Source organism: Juglans microcarpa x Juglans regia, chromosome 8S, assembly GCF_004785595.1.
Source record: "Juglans microcarpa x Juglans regia isolate MS1-56 chromosome 8S, Jm3101_v1.0, whole genome shotgun sequence".
Lineage (NCBI taxonomy): Eukaryota > Viridiplantae > Streptophyta > Magnoliopsida > Fagales > Juglandaceae > Juglans > Juglans microcarpa x Juglans regia.
In genome coordinates, this window is record NC_054609.1 from 11,609,425 (window position 1) to 11,635,084 (window position 25,660).

At 37.9% G+C, this 25,660-nt stretch overlaps 1 protein-coding gene and 1 long non-coding RNA gene across 2 annotated transcripts in view; one reads left to right on the forward strand and one right to left on the reverse strand.

The window, feature by feature from the left end:
• Positions 1–368: 368 nt before the first annotated feature.
• LOC121244444 (ribonuclease 2) overlaps positions 369–25,660 on the reverse strand; it is a 30,525-nt gene continuing 5,233 nt past the window's right edge. Inside the window, exons 4-9 of the mRNA XM_041142518.1 lie at positions 15,292–15,393; positions 15,175–15,178; positions 14,266–14,357; positions 2,115–2,276; positions 1,607–1,706; positions 369–597 (exon numbers count right to left, since the gene is read on the reverse strand). Of these exons, the coding sequence (XP_040998452.1) occupies positions 542–597; positions 1,607–1,706; positions 2,115–2,276; positions 14,266–14,357; positions 15,175–15,178; positions 15,292–15,393 (516 nt within the window). The 3' untranslated portion in view covers positions 369–541. The remainder of the gene's footprint in view (positions 598–1,606; positions 1,707–2,114; positions 2,277–14,265; positions 14,358–15,174; positions 15,179–15,291; positions 15,394–25,660) is intronic.
• LOC121244445 lies at positions 24,380–25,228 on the forward strand. The gene is made up of 3 exons (XR_005936429.1): positions 24,380–24,449; positions 24,553–24,622; positions 25,185–25,228. It is a non-coding gene; the product is annotated as an uncharacterized LOC121244445 (long non-coding RNA).

Here is a 25,660-nt window from a genome sequence, read left to right on the forward strand (position 1 = left end):
GAGATTACATAGAAGGAAAAATAGGAAAAGGGTTCTGTGCATTTCATGTCCTAAAAGACAGACTGCACAGAACCAGGATATACACAAAATGCACCCCACAATGTTAAGAATGGAACATACTTTAACCATAAAAGAATTATACAAAAGTCAACCCATAAACTGATGTGACTTGATGTGGTATGTCAGATTATAAAATTACTTTTATTATAAAATAGATCTAACGGATTTCATGAAACTACGTCAATTTGTGAATTTACTTTGTACAATCTCTTTGTGTCTCTTTGTGTCAGTAACAATTCTCTTTAAGAATTTTGTGACAAGACTTATAAATAATGCTTATTTTAAGAGTAAAGGGAGGGCTATTCAGATCATTTATCATGCTTTATAGATACATTAAATATCTATAATGGTAGCAATTTACATTTGAATTTTCTGGCCTTCACTTACACAGGATAGAATACGTTTATGCTGATGTTTATTTCTGATAATCGGGTACAGAGTAAAATAAAGCATTTTACAACACATACTTGCTGCCAAGATCTTAAACAATTCCATTATCAGAAATCCATGAAAGGGCAGCTTCAACATGGCCAACTCCTACAAATTAATAAAAAAATGGCAATACTAGTGTCAATCTCTATCAATTACAAGGCTACTCTTCATATAAAAACTATTATGATCAAAAGAGTAAACCTAAATAATAACAGCAATTCTCAGGCACAAATTTATAGCACCAAACCTCAAGGTGTAGTGAAAAAGGTTTATATATTATGATATTTTTTTTTATAAGTAGTTTATATATATATATATATATATATATATATATATATATTTAAATAGACGAAGGTCCCCTATTTATAAGTAGTTTATATATTATGATATATCAATGTAATGTTAATTCATTATAGTATCCGTTTGTATAAATTTGTTAATATCATCTTGAAAGAATATTAACATTCTGATTCACATTGTGGAAATCTAGATTCATAGGTTGCCTTGATGAACTGACTTAACACAACAAAAAAAAAAAAAAAAAAAAAGAGGAACATGATAACGTAACAAAAAGAGCGAAAGAAAGATCTTGCTAGATGATTGAAACTTTAAGGAGTTGCAAAAACATGAGAACCCAGATTTTATTATGAACAAATATCTATCCAATTCCTTGCTTAATCAATCACGTAGACTTTGTTATTGCTGTTGTATAAGTAGTGGAACAACTGACAACACTATTCAGCCCCAACCGTACAATCTAAAAAAAAATTACAGCAAGGGAAATGCTAAATATAAAAACCAGGTCTTAACATACATTGGATGCAAGTTGGATATTTCCCATAATTTTATTTCCTTTTCAGCAACAAATCTACAAGTAAAAAACAACAGCCTTCGAAGATAGAAGGGCAACGTATAAACTCTACATCTTAAGGTGCATATTGCAAGGGTATGCATACGAGAAGGATAAGTAAGATTCAAAAGATCCTAGTTGCAGATTATTAATAATGGGAACTCATAGATCAATGAATAGTTAACACTATACTCGTGCTAAATGTTTTTATTTTTACTTTTCATTTCACGAAACGAAAGTAAGCAAAAGGATCTTCTTTCTTACCTGGTGGAACATATGCTGGCAGGCTAACATAACGGGGACAAGAACTTTTTGAAGAGATCATGCCATTTTGAATGGTAGATCCAAGTGCACAATCCCGTGGCTGTAAAAACATCAAAGTTTTCACAACATACAAAATCTTCTAAACAAATATGACATCAAATCAAAAGTTTTTTAGACACATAGGATGGTATTTCAGCTGGAAATACTTGAACCATTATAGATCTTGAGTTATCTTAGAGAACCTATTAGAAGAAAAAAAAAAAAAACCAAGCATCCACGCTGTTCCTTTCTTAGCATGTACAGAGTTAATTAATTTTAACAATGGAAGGTACACTTGGTAGCAAAATTCAATCAATCTAATGCCTAGCTGCGAGAGTCAAAGATGGTATAAATCAAGTTGGGTGGGCCATGACTGTTGGCATCTGACATGCAAACACCAGATTGAATCTTCCTTGGTCTAATTCAGTTCAACACCAGATCTAATTTTAATAGCATTAAAGAAGCTAACCTGGAAATCTTTATAGAAGCATAAACGAAGTTCCTCCACAGAGTCTTTTGAGCACACCAGTAATGGAGTTGCGTGGAAAGCATTCTCAATTGCAGAAACAATTCCTCCAAGGGGATATTTTTCCGTATTAGAAGGAAAGTATCCAGCTTCGTTAAGAACTTGCTGAGTGCAAGAAAATACAAGTAACAAATGAGCATAACTTCTAACAGGGGAGAACTTAAAAAGAACAAGTTATAGATACCATGTCATGGAATCAGAAAGAAAATTTGGAGAACATATTGGTTAGTAATTCAGCAACAGTGGGGAGAGCCATGATATATTGGCAACATCGAGGTGATTATGCCTTTAGTTGAGCCAAGACCTAAAATTAGGTGCCCATCGCTATCCTTCGATGAATTAAATATCTATCATGTGTAAAAGGTCAGAAGGATTTAATCCAGTTAGACTAAACCTGTGCCTGCACCATTTCTCCAGCTTATTAAAAATTTGTGATATTATCCTTTGTTTAGATCCACGCTCCTTTAACAAGCCTTTTGAAAGAATCTGCACAAAACTAAATTTATTTTTTCCAATATATATATATATATATATATATATATATTCTAAGAAAGTGAATTATGTCCATGTGTTCTATAAAAATATATATGCCTTGAGTAGTAAAACTATATCATTCTAAATTTTTGTCCAGCAAGGTACGCCTGCATTTAGAGGGTAAGAGGAAACGTCATCTATCCAACATTCAATTAACAATTGCTAGGCTGCAGAACTAACCAGTGCCAAAGTCCTAACTAAAGCAGGGATGCACTTTTGTTCCAACCAAGTAAAAGGATACCATTTCCAACTTCCAAGCCATTCATGGGTGGTTCCAAGCCAAGCAGACCTCCAATCCACGGGATTGGAAGGAATTTGACTAAAAAGGTCAGACTATCGCTATATGTGTGATCTGGAGTTGTGGAAACCATGAAGACCTGTTTTGTGAGCGGCAGCAAGGAGAGAACTGGAAGGTATGAAGAGTTGGTCAAGAATGTCTTGCTTCTTTTCTTTTATTTTATTTTTTTGTGCCTAGTTCATCTAAAGAAAAAAATCAATGCATGGAATAATGGATCCCACAATACTTTAGATACATAAGTTCAAGCCCTTTACAATGATTCCAAGGATTTTCATCGTAATAGGTACTAGTCCTTTAGGAGTATGGGCCCAAATGTGTCTTGGGCCTTCCTCGGGTCATTACAAATGGTATCAGAGCTGAGATACCATTTGCTTTTTTGTTTTTTTATCGGTAAATACGAATGTTATTAAAGAAAGGTGAAGCCAAGTATATGGGAACATACAAGAGCAACACCTAAGCATGAGTGTCTAAAGATACAAGGAAGTCATGTAAGTTCATGTCGTTAAAGTCTATTACAATCGACCAATGGAATAAAGTTCGAAGGAAAAAGGTTCTAAGCTTGTCAATGGTCTGTTCACAATTCTCAAAGCTGCGACCATTCCTCTCCATCCAGATGCACCACCATAGACAGATTAGAATCATCTTCCACATAGCTGCAATTTGAGAATTACCCCGGAGGCCTTGTCAGCTGACCAAAAACTCAACCCTTCTTGACATCACCCAAAGGAGCCCCTCTCTAGCAAAGATATCATTCCACAAACTCATAACCATGTCACAATGCAATAATAGGTGATCCACAGACTCCCCACTTTTCTTGCACATATAACACCAATCTAACACAATGAGTCATCGTTTCCTTATATTATCTAAGGTGAGAATCTTCCCTAGTGAAGCTGTCCATACAAAAAAGAAGCTTTTAGAGGGGCCTTAGGCCTCGTTTGTTTTCAGGAAACATCTCATCTCATCTCACTTCATCATTACAACTTTTCCAAATCCCCATACAAAATAAAATAAACAATTTAATTTTTTTAAATCCCAAAACAAAAATAATATTAAAAAATATATTCTAATAATATTTTATTCAACTTTTTAACTTTAATCTCATCTCATCTCATCTCATCTCTGAAAACAAACGAGCTTTTAGTCTTCCAAATGTTCTTCCATGGGCATGCTCTTGTAGCATGTTTCATTAGGGACTTATAGTACGAGCAGATGGTAAATCTTCCCTTCTTGGACCGTGACCACATCATCATATCAGCTCCTTCATTCACTCTATAGTTATACACAAGATGGAAGAAATATGCAAATGTGTCAATTTCCCAATCTTGCGCAACTCTAATGAAAATGATATTCCATTGAGCAGAGCCACTAGATAGATCCATGAGTTTTGCAACTGTAGCCTCTTGTTGTCGTGCAATGCCATATAAAGTTGGGTAGGCTTCCTTAAGAATTTGGTCTCCACACCAAAGGTCATTCCAGAATTTAATTCTGGATCCATCCCCAGCTGCAAAGTGCGTATATCGCTGATACCATTTGAAATACCTAGGTTGTGTATAGGAAGGTGCTAAATGGAATCCCAAATTGCTTGAGACGTAGAAGTTCAAGCCCTTTGTAATGGTTTAAAGAAGCTCCAATTGTAACCTTCTTTCGAGTATGTGCCCATATGCCGCTTAGGTCTTCCTTGGGTCGTTACACATTAAGACCTCTCAATGCATGGGAGGAATATACATAATGGCCGTTGAAGGCATTAATATTGATGCATTGAGGCCTTAACTCATGTAGATGTTTTACTAGAGGTATTCTATAACAACCCAATGAAAACACAGTCAGATGCTACATGGTGTTACTAGGTCAGCTCTGATTCCATTTATAATGAACCAAGGAAAGCCCTAGTCACATTTGCACTTATACTCCTAAATGACTAGTCAAGTTTATAATCGAAGGTCCTTGGAATCAATCTGAAGCAAATTTCAACCTAGCAAACAACCAATGTGATGCCAAACAGAAATTAGAACTACAATAACACCTTCCACCAGCAAACCCGAAAAATTATACACGGACACTTGTTGACTCGGTTTGGCTCAAAATGGTAATTCAGGTTGACTTCTATTGAATTTTGATAACCCTAAGGAAAACACAACTACAAAGTTATCACCTACAGGCTACAACCAAACAAGAGACTGCCTTGCTAGTTTGACACTGGAGCATTTGGATGGAAGTAATCTTTTAGGATTCCTAGGAATTCTACAAGATTAGCATGTTTGGAGGCAATTAAGTAAATCCAGATGCCCATAGAATGATTCACTCCTAAACCCCCTTTGATGAGAATGTGGATTCCCTTGCAAGGAGGTGGGAATCCGCATTCCTATTACCCTAGAAATGCATTTTTATTTCTTTTATAAGCAGCATATTATATTAATAAGAATAGGCATAGCCAAGTACACGGGGTATACAAGAGTTTACACCTAGTTAAGAGGAAGAGATAGAAACAAGAAACTCAAGAAAATCTAGCCCATTACAATCTACAACATTCGCCCATAGGAACAAAGTTTTAACAAAGAACAATCTAATCTCCTTCAATGTTCGCTCCTTATCTTCAAAAATCCAATCATTCCGTTCTTTCCAGAGGCACCAAAGAAGAAAATATAGGAACCACTTCCACATAGTTGTAATTTATGGAATTCCGCCCAAATTATTCCAACTGGCTAGGAGCTTAACCACTGCAGCAGGCATAACCCAGACTAACTCCAATCTTCTAGAAACATCATCCCAAAGCAATCTAGCGACCTCACAATACTGTAGAAGATGATCCACAATCTCACCATTCTTCCTGCACATACAACACCAGTCCACAACAATCACCCGGCATTTCCGTAAGTTATCCATAGTCTCTTGCCTAGAGAAGCTGTCCAAGCGAAAAAGTTCGCCTTAAGAGGCGCCTTATTTCTCCAAATACTTTTCCATGGAAAGCTATTATGATGTGGATTGATGAGGGATCTATAAAAGGAGTGGAAAAAAAAAAGGTCTTTACTAGCAGGTATCCACCACAACTTGGTATCCACCACAACTTATCAGTCCCTGAGTTCTCAATCTCATCACGTCCAAGATTCTGAAAAAATCAGCAAAGTTGTCAACTTCCCAATCATAGGCCGCCCTCATAAAGTTCACGTTCCATTGGATTGAGCCATTGGACATCTCCATGAGATCAGCCACTAATGCTTCCTATTCACATGCAATCCTAAAAACTCTAAGGAATGTGTCCTTACGGGCACGATCTCCACACCATAAATCATGCCAGAACTTTATTCTATATCCATCACCCATCACGATTCTAGTGTGTCGAGCAAGCAATCCCCCCCCCCCCCCCAACCTCTTCGTATGTGCTTCCAAACTCCCATTCTACACACCCCTTGTACCTCCCTAGTACTCCACCCTCCCCCCACCCCCCACCCCCCGCCCCTAGCCCACATACACTCGTACTAAAAATCCAACTTCCTTAAAGCTTCCCTCTCCATGGTTTTTTTTTTATAAGTAGCTTCCCTCTCCATGTTATACCGCTACAACCATTTCTCGAGAAGGGCCTAATTGAATGCCCTCAAGTTTCTAATTCCCAACCCACTAGTATAAACTGGAGAGCAAACATTATCTCACTTGACCAGGTAGAACTTAAACTCGTCCCCCAACCCACTCCAAAGAAAATCCCGCTGGAGTTTCTCTATTCGGATCGCTACACAAGCCAGAATTGGGAACAAAGATAAGAAATGAGTGGGCAAATTGGACAACATGCTCTTGATTAGGGTGGTTCTACCACCTTCTGACAAATGCAATCGCTTCCAACCTGCCAATCTGAGTTTAATCTTCTCTATTATTTCATCCCATATAGATTTAGCCTGGAAAGATGCCCCCAAAGAAAGGCCGAGGTATTTCATGGGGAATGAGGAGACCTTGAATCCAAGAATGTTGGCAAACCACCGGTGATTACAAACGTACCACCTGGAACCAACTCCAACTTGGATAGATTCACCTTCAATCTGGACACAACTTCGAAGCAAAGTAGGAGTGCCCTTAAGGAACGCATCTGATTTTGGTCTGCCCTACAAAATATCAAAGTGTCATCTGCAAACAACAAATGAGAAATCTTATGAGTGCCCTAATTGGCATCACCAATCGAACATCCAGCCATAAAGCCATTGTCAATCATAGCTGACATCATTCTACTAAGTGCCTCCATAGCAATGACAAAGAGAAACGGGGAAAATGGATCACCCTATCTGAGACTACATGAACTAGAAAAGAAACCAACTAAATTGCTGTAACATACAGGTCCAAATTTAGGGCTTAAATCTAGTATTTTATATTTTTATTTATTTATTATTTTTATTGTCCTTATTATTTTTATTATCATTTTAAGAAAATATGCTATCTGTTAAAATGATATTCTTTTCCTATCAAAACCTTCGTATAGTTTATCTGTTAGCTTCCCATATTAGATTTGGTTCCTAGTTCAAGACTAAGTCCAACTCAAACTCTTCAAAATACTCTCAGAATGTGACTCCTCGTAGGAGATTGTTCCTAAAGTTTAGGCAATTTTGAATTATAGTCAATCTCCTACAGATTCACGTTGCTTTCCTCCCGTCGCCTATAAGAAACCCACAAAGGCTCTGAGTTATACACACCAAAATCCCTAGAGAAAAAAAAAAAAAAAAAAAAAACTCTTCCACGCAGAGAAAGAAACCACTCCCGCAAGCACCACACAGCCTCCCTCCCGGCAACCAACAGCCACCTCGACGGACCACCTCCCACACCACCACAGAAAATGCCGGCCAACCTATTTCCGTCGCACCCACTCCCTCAGGTAAGCCCCTACTGTCGCACGCAACCTTCCTCCCTCTCGGTGAGTAAGTTTTCAATTCCATCTCTCTCTAAACTCTCTCTTTTTCTCTCTCTCCCTCTCTCGGTGTCGCACCACTATAGGAACCTCCCTGTTGCACCGACGTCGCTTCCAACCACCCCAGAGCTGCCGTCGCCTCAGCCTCCTGCTCTCGGTAAGCATCGCTTAACCACATCCTTTGTTCTTAGTTCAGCCCCTCTGTTACACGATGAGAGCCTTCTCCCGTAAGCCTATATCTTTCCTTATATCCAGTTTTCCCATAATACCCATGCCCATTAGGATGATTTCCCAAAATACCCTTAAAAACCCTTGTTCGTAGGCCTCCGTGAATCCTATTGAAGAAACTTTTTTTTTAAGTAATTTTATGGTAGCCTACAGTGTCTTTGGGAGATATCATGTTTTTAAACTTGTGCATTATGTGGGTTGATTTCCTATATGGGTTGGGTGAGTTCAATTAAACATGTGATTTAAATTGGACTTGCCCTAAGTGTGGGCTGTGTTGTAAGAGTTATTACTCTAAGGGACCACATTATGTTATTCAGGGGGAGGTTTGCAAACCATTTTACGGCAACAAGTCTAAAGGGATTTAAAACATACACTATTGGGTAATAAATCATGATCAGCCTATCGTATTAATAAACATATTTCGTGAAATCAGTATATAGCTAGATATTTTATTAGATTTAAAGTTTATGATATGTGCTCAAGTGGGAAGGATGCTAGGACATTTTTCCTAGAAGATTAGTAACGTCGTGTACCTCGTATAGGTAACGCGCTATCACTTGGAAGTCAGGAAACATCGCTAAGAGGTAAATAGTATGATCATATAAATGCATGCGTACTGTGAATATTATTGTTATGTATGAAAATATGATGTGCTTGTGATGGTTAACTATGCTACGCTAAGAGGCAAGTCAAGGTTAGATTCCTTTTTCGATTTTTGATTAAATGTGAGATTATGTTTGAATGAATGAATTTGTTGCCAATTGATTGAATGTTACTAAAATCATATGAAAGCCATGAGGTGTCCATGTAGTAATTCAAGTCAAGTATGCCACGTTCATATAGTACTTAGATCATGTATGCCATGTTCATGTAATACTTAGATCATGTATGTCATGGAATGCCATAAAACATTCAGAGCATGTTATGTAATGTCATGTTATGCTATACTATGTACAAGAATATGCCATGCTATGCTATGCCATGTACAAGAATATGCCATGCTATGCTACGACATGTACAAGAATATGCCATGTAAAAAAAAAAAAACAATGTTCATGAAACCTAATAAATTCTCATGCATTAAGAAAGATCAGAAATGAAACGGTGCCACGGACTCAAGCGTGGTTAACCACCAGTTAAGTGAAACACGGAGACAAGCATGTTTCACTCCATGTTGTGCAAGTTAAGTGGAACACGGACCCAAGCGTGTTTCACTCCATGTTGTGCAAGTTAAGTGAAACACGGACCCAAGCGTGTTTCACTCCATGTTCAGACAAGATAAACAAGATATTATGCATTCACGTTACATGTTTGCCATGATTAGATATGCTTCCGCTTATGTTAATGATGAAAACGTATGCTATCTGAGTCTGTGACGATATATGTATGTAAAGTCTTTCAGAAAGTCATGTTACGTGTATGATTGTAAATCTTTGAAGCTGTATGTATGTTATGAAGAGTATTCAGAAGTTAAGTGCATGTTAGGCAAAAAAAAATTATATTTTCCAGTATGATGTGCTACTTACTGAATATTCGACTCATTTGTGTTTGCTTTCTTGTTTTCTTCCATGTTTAATTCTCACAGATGGTGATTATGATGACGCAGAGCTGGATGGCTAGGAATAGATCTAGTACAAAGACTTAGGAAGGAATAAGTGATATTCACACAAGAATTAGATTTATTTTATGTCATTCATAGGATTAGTTTATGTTCTTCTATTTTACGTTCAGTTTTCGAAACAATCATGTTCAATTCAGTTTTAACATTTTAATTTTTTTCAATGAATGAGGTATTTCAGGATATGAATCTCTTTACCGGGCATTATGTTATGAATGTTAGTAACATCACTATCCTACGGGAACGAGGTGTTACAATTGCCATTCACCAAAACCAAGAACCTCGTAGTCAAGATGCAATATCTAATCCATAAGCACCATCTCTCCCAAAATCCACACCTCCCAAGCAAGTCTAGTAGGAAGTCCTAATTAACATGATCGTAAGCCTTCTCCATATCCAACTTGCATAAAACACCCGATTCTCTAGATTTATCTACTATCTAAACATTCATTGCCGATTAGTACTAGATCCAATATTTGTCTTCCTGTTAGAAAGGTGTTTTGGGGTCTCGAAACAATCCTCCCCAAGACCTCCCCCAAGCGGTTTGCTATGACCTTGGAGATAATCTTATACACCCAATTCACAAGACTAATAGGACGAAACTCTTTAACTTTCAAAGCCCCAACCGTCTTGGGAACAAGCACAATAAAAGTGGCATTGAGACTTTTCTCGAACTTACCAAATGAAAAAAAATTCCTGGAAAACCTTCATCAAATTAACCTTCACCACTTCCCAGTAGGATTGGAAGAATCCCATAGAGAAACCGTTTGAACCAGGTGCTTTGTCTTTGACCATCTTTCTCACCACTTCAAAAACCTCTATCTCATCGAAAGGCCTCTCCAGCCAGACAACACTTTGCTGCTCAATGTTCTCAAATGCTAGTCCATCAAGTTTTGGCCGCCACACTACCTTCTTGACAAATAATTGTTCAAAAAACCCAGCAACGTGCTCCTGAATCACTACAAGCTCTGTTGACAGAGCATTATCAATGTTTAACATCTCAATGTTGTATGCGAATTGGCCACTCTATGGAAAAACTTCCGTGCTTCGATATCTTTTCAACCACAATGCCCGAGATTTTTGGTGCATGAAATTTCCTACAATAAGGCAACTCTTAAGTTTTGAAACTACTTCTGTCTTCCGAGAGAATTCCTCCATAGATTGTGCCCAACCCTCTGCCCTCTCTGCCTCATGTAATTCCTCCAATAAAGACTTTTTCCAATCGCCTACATCTCCAAAAACATGTGCATTCCATATCTTGAGATCTATTTTTAAAGCTTTTAGTTTACCTACAAAAACAAAACTTGGGGTGCCATGGATTAGATAGAAGGATCACCATTACCTGACCCTTTCCACAAAGCCTTCAATTTTCAACCACATATTCTCGAATTTGAAATAACTATGCCATGTCTTTTTATTGTAAATTGACAAACTTATCATTGACAGTTTTTTTAATTACATAAATTATGCTTATATAATAAAGTTAGGGTTGTTTATGTTTATTTTTCTTGTCATTCTTTATCTATGCCATATATTACAAATAAATATCAGTTTATACTAGTATTTATTTTTTATTTTTTAATTTGTTGGCTGTCACTATTGGTTTAGAAGAAAGTTTCTTCTTTATGTTGAATGCTGTTACAGTGTTTTTAATGCTACTTTTTATGGCATTGTGACCATTTCGAAAATCTATCTATAAAAGTGAGAAAGTATTTTATTCCATAGAAAAACATAAACGTACATGTTTTAATTGGTACTAAATAAAAAATAAATAAATATTTCAAACGAGATATACAGTTTTATATTTCAAGAATGAAAGAAAAACCATAGTTTGTATATAGTTTTTATTTTCTATAAATCTTATTAAACTTTTAAATGTTTTGTAATAAACAATGTTATACATTTGAAGTAAAAACATAAGGATATTTTTGGGAAAGATAATTAATTCCTATAGGATGCCTAGAAATAAGTCAAATATGAGAATATCATATTTCTAGGAATCATATCAGATTCCTATTCATTTGCAAGCATGGTCACATTTCCAGAAATCTATATTCCAAGGCATCACATTCCTGGGTATGTTGATGCTGAAGAGAACGTTGGATTCCCTTAAACAAACAACTCAATAAAGGTCTAGGCCTTGCCAACACTCTAATCCCAATAGAGCACCCGGCACCTAAATAGGAAATCAAATCTAAAAGGTACTGGATAACATAGGTGTGAAAGAAGGATAGCTAGAGGAAATCATGCAGGAAGTAAACCCTTGTTACTTGCGCGCAAGTCATCAAAATGAGAGTCCCAAGTATTTCACAGCTTTGGCCAATTTGGAGGACCCATCATTAAAAAGTGAATTTTTTCAAGTACTGGATATAAGATGGCCATAGAGATGCATGGTATCAATGCAAATTATGGGTGGATGTGCAAGTCACGAGCCTAAGCATGGTCCACCACAGATATTTATGATATGTTTGGCGGTTACCCTTGTGGCCACAAGCAGTGGGACCAATTCACAACCTTGTACACGGGGTTAATGTGTGTTGGCCAATTAAGATAAGAAAATGGAAATCAAGTTTTACAAGTCATGCATGCCATGAGCATAAGTGTGAATGTTTCAGATTTTATATCAATATTATGCTTATTTTTAGAAAAACCTTATGTTTGTTACATTTATGGTATGGTGTGCTTCTTATTGAGGCTACGTTTGGACGTTGAGATAAGTTGAGTTGAGTTGTGAATAGTAGTATTTTGTGGGTCCCATTGAGATGAGTTTAACTTTTTTATAGAAAGTTGAAAAAATAGTGGATCCCATCAATGATTGGTTTGAGATGAGTTGAGTTTGGTTCAACAACCAAACACAACCTGAGTCTTCGACTAGGATGAGCAAGCGGGCTAGGGACCACATCAAGCATAAAGGAATCATCTTCCAAATAGCAACAATGCTATGAGAACCCATAAAACCTTTCTAGTAAGCCAAGAGGTCAACCACCCTCTTGGGCATCACCCAAGCAATACCCGATCTGCTGAAAATCTTGTCCCAAAATGTCTTAGCCACCTCACAATGAAGAAACAAATGGTCAACTGATTCACCATCTCTCTTACACAAGTAACACCAGTCAAGACAGATTATACCACGTTTTCTCAAATTATTTGTAGTCAAAATCTTCCCAAGAAACACCAACCAACAGAAAAAAGCAACTTTACTGGGCACCTTTGATCTCCAAATACACTTCCAAGGGATTGATTGACACAATGACAAGTCAGCGATTTATAATAAGAGCTGAAAGTAAAAATGGAATATCCAGCTTGTTGCCACACCAGTCTGTCTTCCCCTCCCTGCACAATTTTCATATCATAAAGCCTATTGAGGAAAGCTGAAACAGTGGGCACTTCCCAATCATGCAAGTTTCTAATGAAACTCACATTCCATTGAGGGAAATTGTTAGGAAAAAATACAGAATCAGCCACGGTGACTTCTTTGTCCCTAGCAATCCTAAAAAGAGAAGGAAATGCATTCTTAAGCGCCAAGTCCCCACATCAAAGATCATGCCAAAAACAAATCCTCTCCACCTTAAATGAAACAGGATTAAGGAATTCCCCCCAGCCATTCCGGTTATACTTTCACAAGCCCACACCATACACACTTCTAACCTCGTTAGAGCACCAACTCCCCCAAGCCCTCCCATATTTAGCATCGATAATGTTTCTCCATAATGCCTCCCTCTCTAATTGATATCTCCAAAGCCATTTCCCAAGAAGGGATTTATTAAAAAGCCTCAAATTACGAATCCCCAAATCTTCACAAGCAGCCGGTGAGTAAACTTATCCCAATTTATTAAATGGAACTTTCTATCATCACCAAGACCACCCCACAAAAAATTACAGAAGATTCTCTCAATTCTACAAGCCACCCCAACAGGTAAAGGAAATACATTTGAAGGTTAGATAACGTACTCTTAATCAGAGTAATTCTTCCCCCTTTAGACAAATAAATTCTTTTCCAACTAGCCAAAACCTCCTCTCTATTTTTTCAATCACACCATCCCAAATCAATGACACTAATAAGTCGGATAACTATTAGTGTCCTCGTTTACTTCAAGGCCCATGTAGGTTCTGATAATTAATATAATTGTTACCAACTGAATAAATCAACCAACGTATATAACAACTTTCAGGTGCACTACAAGATGCAAAAGAATAATGTGGGTGTACAAGCCTTGGATGTGCAAGCCTCGTGTAGTCCCTTTAAGAAAAGTAGACCCAGCACTAAAAAGTGAGTTTTTTCATGTGGGTCCCAGCTTTGCCGACTTTTTTCATAAGGAGTGCGCATGGCTTGCATACCCTAGGAATGTATAAATCATTTTCTGATGCAAATATATGCAATCAAGCAATTTTGATACTCAAGGAATCACAAGGTGTCAAGGAATCACAAGGTGTCAAACTTCAATTCCCTTACGAGTTCACGGCTTAGACTGAAAAAGCATTAAAGGATTTAACTTGATGTATAAAGAAACAGTTTACAGAAACTTACCGTGACATTATATTTTAAATAGAGGTTGAGAACAGTTAAAAAATAACTGTATTCATCTTGAATTACAGGATGGGAGCAAGTTCCATGCTTCTCTGCAAAAGGAAAAAGAAAAAGAAAAAAAAAAAAAAAAAAAAAAAAAGGAAAAGAGAGCAAGATGACATCAACAACATATAGAGAAAATATTTGATCAGCTTCATTAAATAGATAAACCATCACACTTACAAGTTAGGTAGATCTCACCATAATAACGGGGTATGCAAAAACATCTTAATAGCCTAATGATCTTAACCAAGTGAATTTCTTTTGACCAACACTACTCTGAACAAATATATTATACACACACACACATAGAAGTATATATAGTCTTGTATTATCCTCAAAAAAACTTGCAATCATCTTGTTAACATAAAATGCCTTGTATATGATAACGTTGTCAACATGAGCAAACATGTTCAATAAAAAAATGTTTGTTCCTTTGTCCTGATGATAAAAGTATCAAATCTGGATTGGCAAGCTTTTTGAACAAAACATAAATTCATAAAACAGCATAGCATTTATCACTACAAATTAGCATGTAAATAATATACTTTACCACACCTCAGCTGCCTTTTTTGCAGAAAGGGATTTACTCAAACGTAAAATTTTATTAGTCTGCCTTAACAGCCAGAGAGAAGCTAAAAGGACAGAAAAATTTTACCCTTTTGAGAATCAATATTTCAATAAATTCCTGGGGAATAAAAAAAATGGTAGGATTTAAAACACTTCGGTGTTCATCAAGACTATTGCACATATGCCACATGCATGGCACAAATCCCATCATCCCCTCCCTCCTATACAAATCCAAGAGAAAGTAGACAATCAACATTACATATCATATCAGGTAACTGAGCAAAGGTGGAAGATCGTTACCCCACTGTCATTGTATATCACCGATTCAGCCATCAAAGAACACAAATGAAGAATTGTTAGTCTGTGTCATCATAGTAGAATATTTAGGGAAAAACAAAGCCAACAAATTATGAGCACCTCATGTGCCCAAAATAGTCCTTTTCCACCGTGGCAGGTTGATGAAGAACCACAACTTAGAGATGGCCAATAGCTGTCTAAACCGTCACGCAATGTTGAGATCTACAAATCATCACATTTGGACATATTCTGAGTAAAGAATCTTAAATTTAAAGAAATAATGGTTAAGATAGTAGACAATTTACAGCACAACCTGAAAATTAACATACATGAGCCAAGGTTTTGGGGGAGGGGGGATAAGTGTAGCCAAATACACAGGTGTATACAAGAGGAAAAAAAAAATACCTAGCTAGGAAGAAGAACACATACAGGGAAATCATGGACATTAAGCCATTAAAATCTAAAGTTATTGCCCAGAAAAATAAAAAATAAAAAGCATGTTGAAACAGAATCTTTTGAGTTCCACTAATGAATGTCCCTTGTCTTTGAAGTTCCAATCATTTCTTTCCCTCCAAATGCACCATAAAAGGCATCTGGGATGGTGCATCTGGGAACCATCTTCCATGTTGCTGCAATTTGTGGGATACCATGAAGACTTCTCCTGGCGAGAAGATCGACCACCCTCCCCAGCATAACCCAAGCTAACACAATTTTGCCAAAACAATTCATCCCACAGGGACTAGTACATCTGAAAGTATACTATCATTAGGTATGACACATGTAATCCCTTTTTATTGATCGTTGATGTTTAATATAGATAAATATCAAACACAATAACAACTTTAAACATTGTGTTTAAAACATTTTAGGAGACCTTATTGAATTATATCGTTGAGCAAAATATATTGAAGCAATCATCTTTTCTTGGACATGTGTTATCTTTTTGGTAGAGCATAAAATCAGAGGTTTGCCACTGTCTCACAATCCACAAAATTCCAATTTCTTCTTTGATTCCAAATAGACCACATTACATGTGACGAGATCATTTTCCTGAATGCTTCACTTTGAGAACAACAAAACTGGCCTTTCCGGCTAGCCAAGAGTTCCACCACACTTTTAGTCAAAACCCAAAGTAGTCCATACAAATCAAAAATACAGTACCATAGGGCACATGCTACCTCACGATGTAGTAGAAATGATCGTCTGATCCCCCACACTTTTACACAAATAACACCAACCAATAGCAATAATGTGTCGTTTTCTTTGATTGTCTAATGTCAAGATCTTTTGTCCATACAAGAAAAAAAACACATTCAAAAGAACTTTTGTCCGCCAAATATTATTCAAGGCAAGGAGAATCTATATTTGGGATATGTAGCATACGGATCCAAATTTAGGGCTTAAACACTAGTATTTTATTTATTTGTTATTTATTTTAGATTTTATTTATATTATATTGTTTTTTTTTTCATTTTAGAAAGTGTGCTAACAGATAGATTTAAATTAGTGATTTTCCCTATCCAAAATCTTCATATTCTTATCCATTAAGTTCCTGTACTAGTTTCGGTTTCCAGTTTGAGTTTAACTCCAACTCAAACTTTTCAAATCCTCTCAAAATCTATATCCTCGTAAGAATAGGTTCCTAAAGACTAGGCATTTTCGAATTTCAGCCAATCTCCTGAAGGTTTCCCTCCCATCGCCTATAAGAAACCACAAAGCCTCTGTTTTAAACATCGAAATACCCAGAGAACCAACAATTTCGCACAAGCCTTATTTCTGCCCAGCCACTGCCGACCACCCTAGGACGTCGGAGCACCACCCACAGTGCCAGAAAACGCCGGCCAACCCAACCCCTTTGAACCCAATTATTTCCGGTAAGTTCCCGACGAGATTTCTCTCTTCCCGTGATTTTCCTCCGTCTCGGTCTAACTCTCTCTCTCTCCCCTTCTCTCTCACTCTCTTGCATCGCACCACTGCCCAGAGGATCCAGTCGCGTCGCCGGTCACTTCCAACCACCCCAGAGCCGTTGTCGCCTCAGCCTTTTTCTCTCGATGAGCATCGCACGACCACTTCTTTGTTTTAGTTCAGCCCTTTGTACACGATGAAAGTTTTTCCCTCGTAAGCCTATAGTTTTTCTTCCTTATAATCAGTTTTCCCCATAATAACCATGACCTTTAAGATGAATTCCCAAAATACCCTTTATAACTCTTGTTCTAGGCCTCCGTAAATCTCATTGATGAGATTTTCCTTTTAATTACAATGTAGCTTACAGTGTCTATGGGAAATTTCATGTTTTAAATCTGTGCATTACGTGGACTGATTTCCTATATGGGCTAGGTGAATTCAATTTAAACATGTGATTTTAAATTGAATTTGCTCTAAGTGTGGGCTGTGTTGTAAGAGTCATTGCTCTAAGAGTCCACATTTCGTTAATCAGGGAGATGTCATAAACCATTTTACAGCAGAAAATCCGAAGGGATTTTAAAATATGTTTTAAAAACAAAGTATGCTATGAAGCCTATTATTTTAGTTAAGTTCCTTTATATGTATTTAATTACATGGAATAGTACGACACATTTTTCTAGGAAATTAGTAACGTCTAGTACCTCCCATAGGTAACGCGCTACAAGTTGGAAGTCAGGAAGCAACGCTAAGAGGTAAATAGTATGATCATTTGAATGCATGCGTACTGTAAATATTATTGTTATGTATGAAAATGATGTCCTTATGATGATTATCTATGCTACGCTATAAGACAAGTCAAGGTTAGATTCCTTTCACGATCTTTGATGAAATATGAGATTATGCTTGAATGAATGAATTTGTTATTTGATTGATTGAATGTTACTAAAATCATATGAAAGCAATGAGATGTTCATGTAGTAATTCAAGTCAAATATGCCATGTAATAGAATAGTCAAATTATGCAAGCCATGTTCATATGATAATTAGATCATGTATGCCATGTTCATGTAGCACGTAAATCATGTATGCCATGCTCATGTAATACTTAGATCATGTATGCCATGGAATGTCATAAAGTGTTCAGTTCTAGTTATGTTATGCTATGTCATGTTATGTTATGTCATGTACAAGAATATGCCATGTTAAGAAAGTTCATGAAGCCTAATGAATTCTCATGCATTAAGAAAGATAAGAAATTTTAATACAGTACCACGAACTCAAGCGTGGTTAACCACAAGTGAAGTGAAACACGGACCCAAGCGTGTTTCACTCCATGTTATTCAGTTAAGTGAAACACGGACTCAAGCGTGTTTCACTCCATGTTACTCAAGTAAAGTGAAACACGGACCCAAGCGTGTTTCACTCCATGATATTCAGTTAAGTGAAATACGGACTCAAGCGTGTTTTACTCCATGTTACTCAGTTAAGTGAAACACGGACCCAAGCGTGTTTCACTCCATGACTCAGTTAAGTGAAACACGGACCCAAGCGTGTTTCACTCCATGTTATGCCAGTTAAGTGAAACACGGACTCAAGCGTGTTTCACTCCATGTTAAACAAGATAAACAAGTTATTATACATTCACGTTACATATTTGCCCTAATTATATATGCTTCCGCTCATGATGATGGATAGATATGTGCTATGTGAATATATGACGATATATGTATATATGTTGTTAAGAGTCTTCAGAAACTAAATCCATGCTAGGCCAGATTATGTTTTACAGTATAATGTGCTATTTTCTGAGTATTCGACTCATTCTTGTTTGTCTTCTTGTTTCTTTCATGTCTAATTGTTACAGATGATGTTTATGACGATGCAGGGCTAGATGGCCAGGAGTAGATTTAGTACAAAGGATTAGGAAGGAATAGATGATAATTCACACAAGAATAAGACATCTTTTACGTCATTCCTAGGATTAATTTATGTTCTTTTACTTTACGTTCTGTTATTGAGACGATTATGTTCAAATCAGTTTTTAATATTTTATCGCTTTTCAATAAATGAGGTATATTCAAGATATGAATCTCTTTACCAGGCATTATGCTATAAATGTTAGTAACATCTCTATCCTATGGAACGGGGTGTTACAATTTGGTATCAGAGACAGGTTGAGAGATTCTGTAGATAAATAAATAAAATAAAATAAAATTTAGGATAGCAAACACCTAGGATGACTCCTGGTCAGCTCAAAGTTCAAGAGAGACTATTGACTTTTATGTTTGATGTGTATTGTCATGATTTACTTGATTGCATGATTGAATTATTACTTACTCATTGCATGAATGGTGTTATTAGATAATGGCACCAGGAACTAGGTGTAAACGCACCTGGAAGGTTCCTCGGAACCTCCGCCGAACGAACCAGAGGTGTTAGCTGCTGCTGCTACCAGGCATCTTCGGTGTTTTATTGATGAAGAAGGCTTGGTAGCCAGGAATCCCAGGGGCGGTTGTACCCTGAACCAGTTTACACAGCAGCATCCTCCGACTTTTGATGGCAGGGCAGAAGCACTCGATGCAGAAAGCTGGATCAAAAGAATGGAGAAGATTTTCAGGGCTCTATTCTGTACGAATGAGCAAAAAGTGGAGTTTGCCACTTATATGTTGGCAGACGAAGCGGATGAGTGGTGGACCTCTACAAGGGAACTGCTACTGCTTGAGCTTAACGAGGGGGTGTCCATCACTTGGGACCGTTTCAAACGGGCATTTTTGGACCGATATTTTTCCCCAGCACTCCGTGAAGCAAAAGCTAGGCAGTTTCTTGATCTGGTGCAGGGAACCATGACAGTGGAACGCTATACCAAGACGTTTGTGGCATTATCGTTGTTTGCAAGTTATCTAGTTCCAGACGAGGAAAAGAAATGTGAAAAGTTCGAGCGGGGCTTACATCCGAGAATTCGAAGTCGCCCGATACCCCTGAGGATCTGTAATTTCACCGACTTGGTCACACGAGCCACCTTGGTGGAAGAAGACATGAGGGTGAATACGAAACTTTTCAATCAAAGGAAACGCCAACAACCTCTACCTGAGTCCATTAGAAACAAGAAGCCTGCCCCCAACTACCGTCCACAACCACCTCCGAGTATTCCAACGTATCCAATTTGCCAAAATTGCGGAAAGAGGCATCAAGGAAGTTGTTTAATGGGCCAAAATGTTTGCTTTAAATGCGGGCAGCCAAACCATATTGCTCGAGACTGTCCAAGGAACGTGCCGCCTCCAGCTACAAAGAGTGATCAGAGGACTACCGCACTAGCTAGAGTTTTTGCTCTTACCCCAAGGGACGCTGAGATATCTAATGATGTGGTCACAGGTACCTTTCGTTATCCTAAATTTAGATGTGTCTTTTGTATGATGGATAAACCATATGATCCTGATAGCTCTAAGTTGTTATGACATTCATATAGGCACATTATCGTTGTTTTCACGTCATGCCTCCATTTTATTCGACTCTGGTGCCACTCATTCTTTCATTTCAAATCATTATGTGCCTTTGACTGAGAAGATACCTGAACCACTAGAACCTAGTATGTCTGTTGCTACGCCCTCGGGAGAACATGTTAATTGTGATTATGTGCTAATTGGATGTCCGATTGAGATTCAAGGGAGAATTCTACCTGCGGACTTGATCATATTTAATATGTCTGGATTCGACGTGATTCTGGGAATGGACTGGTTATCCAGGAACCATGCCTGTGCAGATTGCTTTAATAAGAGAATAGTCTTTAAATCCACAAATGGGGAGGAGTTTAGTTTTCAGTCAGTACAAGGAGGTTCCCCTCCTCGTGTAATCTCAGCTTTACAGGCCACCCGGCTTTTGAGACAAGGATGCATGGGATTTCTAGCGAGTTTGGTCTTACCACCAGAAGAAAGACCCAAGATTGAAGACATAAGCGTAGTTAGAGATTTTAAAGACGTGTTTCTTGAAGATCTTCCAAGGTTATCCCAAGATAGAGAAGTTGAGTTCGCGATTGATCTCACTCCAGGAACGGCGCCTATATCTAAAGCACCCTACCGCATGGCTCCCGTTGAGTTAAGAGAACTCAAGGATCAATTGCAAGAGTTACTGGAAAAAGGGTTCATATGCCCCAGTGTCTCTCCATGGGGTGCTCCAGTACTTTTCGTGAAGAAGAAGGATGGGTCTATGCGTTTATGTATTGTCTACAGGGAGTTAAATAAAGTGACTATCAAGAACAGATACCCCTACCTCAGATAGATGACTTATTTGATCAACTCCAAGGAGCCCAAGTCTTTTTTAAGATAGATTTGCTATCCGGTTACCACCAGTTGAAGGTTAAGGAGACAGATGTGCAGAAAACGGCTTTCCAGACACGGTATGGACACTATGAATTCCTTGTTATGCTATTTGGTCTAACTAATGCCCCTGCAGCTTTCATGGATCTTATGAATAGGGTATTTAAGGATTATCTGGACCAGTTTGTGATAGTTTTTATGATGATATTCTCATTTATTCTCGGAGTAGCACAGAGCATGAGGAGCATTTGAGGATTGCCCTTCAAACACTAAGAGAAAAGAAGTTGTATGCAAAGTTTAAGAAATGTGAGTTTTGGTTGCAAGAGATTTCCTTTTTGGGACACGTGGTATCAACAGAAGGAATTTCAGTGGACCCAGCGAAGGTTGAGGCAGCGGTAAAATGGGTCAAGCCTAGTAATGTCAACGAGGTACGAAGTTTCTTAGGCCTCGCTGGCTACTATAGAAGATTTATAGAAGGATTTTCAAGTATAGCAGCTCCGATGACAAAGTTGACAAGAAAGGATGAGAAGTTCCTATGGACAGATGAGTGTGAGGACAGTTTCCAAGAATTGAAGAAAAGATTAGTGACAACACCAGTTCTTACAGTTCCTTCGGGAGATGGAGGATTTGTTATATACAGCGATACTTCACTAAAGGGTTTAGGTTGTGTTTTAATGCAGAATGAGAAAGTTATTTCATACGCTTCCCGACAACTAAAGAGTTATGAGCAGAATTACCCAACCCATGATCTGGAACTTGCAGCAGTGGTTTTTGCCTTGAAGATATGGAGACATTATCTTTATGGCGAAAAGTGCGAGATTTATACCGATCATAAGAGTCTGAAATATTTCTTCACACAAAAAGAACTAAATATGAGACAACGGAGATGGTTGGAACTTTTGAAGGACTATGACTGTAATATTAACTACCATCCTGGTAAAGCAAACGTTGTAGCAGATGCACTTAGTCGGAAGTCATCCTCTAGCACCCTGGCTACGATGTTTACTCCTCAGAAGCATATTCTACTAGACATGGAGCGAGCTGGCATTGAGGTAATCCAGGACACTCAAGCTAAGATGAATAGTTTGACACTAGGTTCAACATTGATAGATCAAATTAAGGTCACCCAAGCAAGTGATATAGAATTGATGAAGATTAAAGAAGAAGTAGCAGAGGGTAAGAGACCTGATTTTCTAGTGTCAAATGATGGCACTTTGAGATTTAAGGGAAGATTTTGTGTACCCAATAATAGAGTAATCAGAGAATTGATCTTGAGAGAAGCTCATCATTCCCTCTACACAGTTCATCCGGGGAGTACCAAGATGTATCGAGATCTAAAACAACACTATTGGTGGAGTGGGATGAAGCAAGAGATAGTGACATATGTAGCACAGTGTCTGACATGTCAACAAGTTAAGGCAGAGCATCAGAGGCCTTCGGGGTTATTACACCCACTCCTTATACCTGTTTGGACGTGGGATGAAATTGGTATGGATTTTGTATCAGGTTTTCCTAAGGCACCAGGAGGTTAGGATGCAGCTTGGGTAATTGTTGACAGGTTGTCCAAGACAGCTCATTTCATTCCGATTCAGATGACATATTCTACAGACAGGTTGGCAGAATTATATGTGCGTGAAATCGTCAGACTGCATGGAATTCCCTCTAAGATTGTGTCAGATAGGGACACCCGTTTCACTTCAACATTTTGGAGGAATGTACAGAAAGAGTTGGGGACAGAGTTGACTTACAGCACAGCCTTCCACTCTCAGATAGATGGACAGTCAGAAAGGACAATACAAATATTGGAGGATATGCTTAGAGCCTGCGTAATGGATTTCAAGGGCAGCTGGATTAAGTACTTACCTTTGATCGAATTTGCATACAATAATAGTTACCAGGAGAGCATTCAAGTAGCACCATATGAAGTTCTCTACGGCCGCAAGTGCCGGTCACCCCTCTATTGGGACGAAGTGGGAGAACGTAGAATCCTTGGACAAGAGATTATTCAGGAGATGCATGAGAAAATAGCAGTCATCCGAAAGAAACTCGCCATTGCATAAGAGCGACAGAAAAAGTATGCGAATCAGAGGCGTCGAGAGTTACAATTTGAGGTAGGAAGCAAAGTATTCTTGAAAGTGGCGCCGATGAAGGGAATTATGCGATTCAGTAAGAAAGGCAAACTGAGTCCAAGATATGTAGGCCCTTTCGATGTACTAGAAAGAATTGGAGCTGCAGCATACAGGTTGGCCCTCCCACCACAATTATCGGCTATTCACGATGTTTTCCATGTCTCTTTGCTTCGAGGGTATGTTTCGGAGCCTACACATGTACTAGAGTACGAGCCTCTCCAAGTTCGCGAGGATCTGACTTATGAGGAATTTCCAGTCGAAATCCTTGCACAAAAAGCTCAAGCACTCCGCAAGAAGACCATCCCGATGGTCAAGGTACTTTGGAGCAACCACACGGAAAAAGAGGCCACATGGGAGCTAGAAGAGGACATGAGGACCAAGTATCCATATTTATTCGATTGAGGTACGTTATCTCGAGGACGAGATTTCTTTTAAGGGGGGGAGATGGTAACATACGGATCCAAATTTAGGGCTTAAACACTAGTATTTTATTTATTTTTTATTTATATTGTTTTTTTTTTTTTTTCATTTTAGAAAATGTGCTAACATATAGATTTAAATTAGTGATTTTCCGTATCCAAAATCTTCGTATTCTTATCCATTAAGTTCCCGTACTAGATTCGGTTTCCAGTTTGAGTTTAACTCCAACTCAAACTTTTCAAATCCTCTCAAAATCTATATCCTCGTAAGAATAGGTTCCTAAAGTCTAGGTAATTTCGAATTTCAGCCAATCTCCTGAAGGTTTCCCTCCCATCGCCTATAAGAAACCACAAAGCCTCTATTTTAAACATCGAAATACCCAGAGAACCAACAATTTCGCACAAGCCTTATTTCTGCCCAGCTACCGCCGACCACCCTAGAACGTCGGAGCACCACCCACGGTGCCAGAAAACGCCGGCCAACCCAACCCCGTTGAACCCAATCATTTCCGGTAAGTTCCCGACAAGATTTCTCTCTTCCAGTGATTTTTCTCCATCTCGGTCTAACTCTCTCTCTCCCCTTCTCTCTCTCTCTTGCATCGCACCACTGCCCAGAGGACCTAGTCGCGTCGTTGGTCACTTCCAACCACCCCAGAGCCGCCGTCGCCTTAGCCTTTTTCTCTCGGTGAGCATTGCACAACCTCTTCTTTGTTTTAGTTCAGCCCTCTGTACACGATGAGAGTTTTTCCCCCCGTAAGCCTATAGTTTTTTCCTTATAATCAGTTTTCCCCATAATAACCATGACCTTTAAGATGAATTCCCAAAATACCCTTTATAACTCTTGTTCTAGGCCTCCATAAATCTCATTGATGAGATTTTCCTTTTAATTAAAGTGTAGCTTACAGTGTCTATGGGAAATTTCATGTTTTAAATCTGTGCATTACGTGGACTGATTTCCTATATGGGCTGGGTGAATTCAATTAAACATGTGATTTTAAATTGAATTTGCTCTAAGTGTGGGCTGTGTTGTAAGAGTTATTGCTCTAAGAGTCCACATTTCGTTAATCAGGGAGAAGTTTATAAACTATTTTACAGCAGAAAGTCTGAAGGGATTTTAAAATATGTTTTTAAAAAAAGTATGCTATGAAGCCTATTATTTTAGTTAAGTTCCTTTATATGTATTTAATTACATGGAATAGTACGACACACTTTTCTAGGAAATTAGTAACGTCTAGTACCTCCTATAGGTAACGCGCTACAAGTTGGAAGTCAGGAAGCAACGCTAAGAGGTAAATAGTATGATCATATAAATGCATGCGTACTGTAAATATTATTGTTATGTATGAAAATATGATGTCCTTATGATGATTATCTATGCTACGCTATAAGACAAGTCAAGGTTAGATTCCTTTCACGATCTTTGATGAAATATGAGATTATGCTTGAATGAATGAATTTGTTATTTGATTGATTGAATGTTTACTAAAATCATATGAAAGCCATGAGATGTTCATGTAGTAATTCAAGTCAAATATGCCATGTAATAGAATAGTCAAATTATGCAAGCCATGTTCATATGATAATTAGATCATGTATGCCATGTTCATGTAGCACGTAAATCATGTATGCCATGCTCATGTAATACTTAGATCATGTATGCCATGTTCATGTAGCACTTAGATCATGTATGCCATGGAATGTCATAAAATGTTCAGTTCTAGTT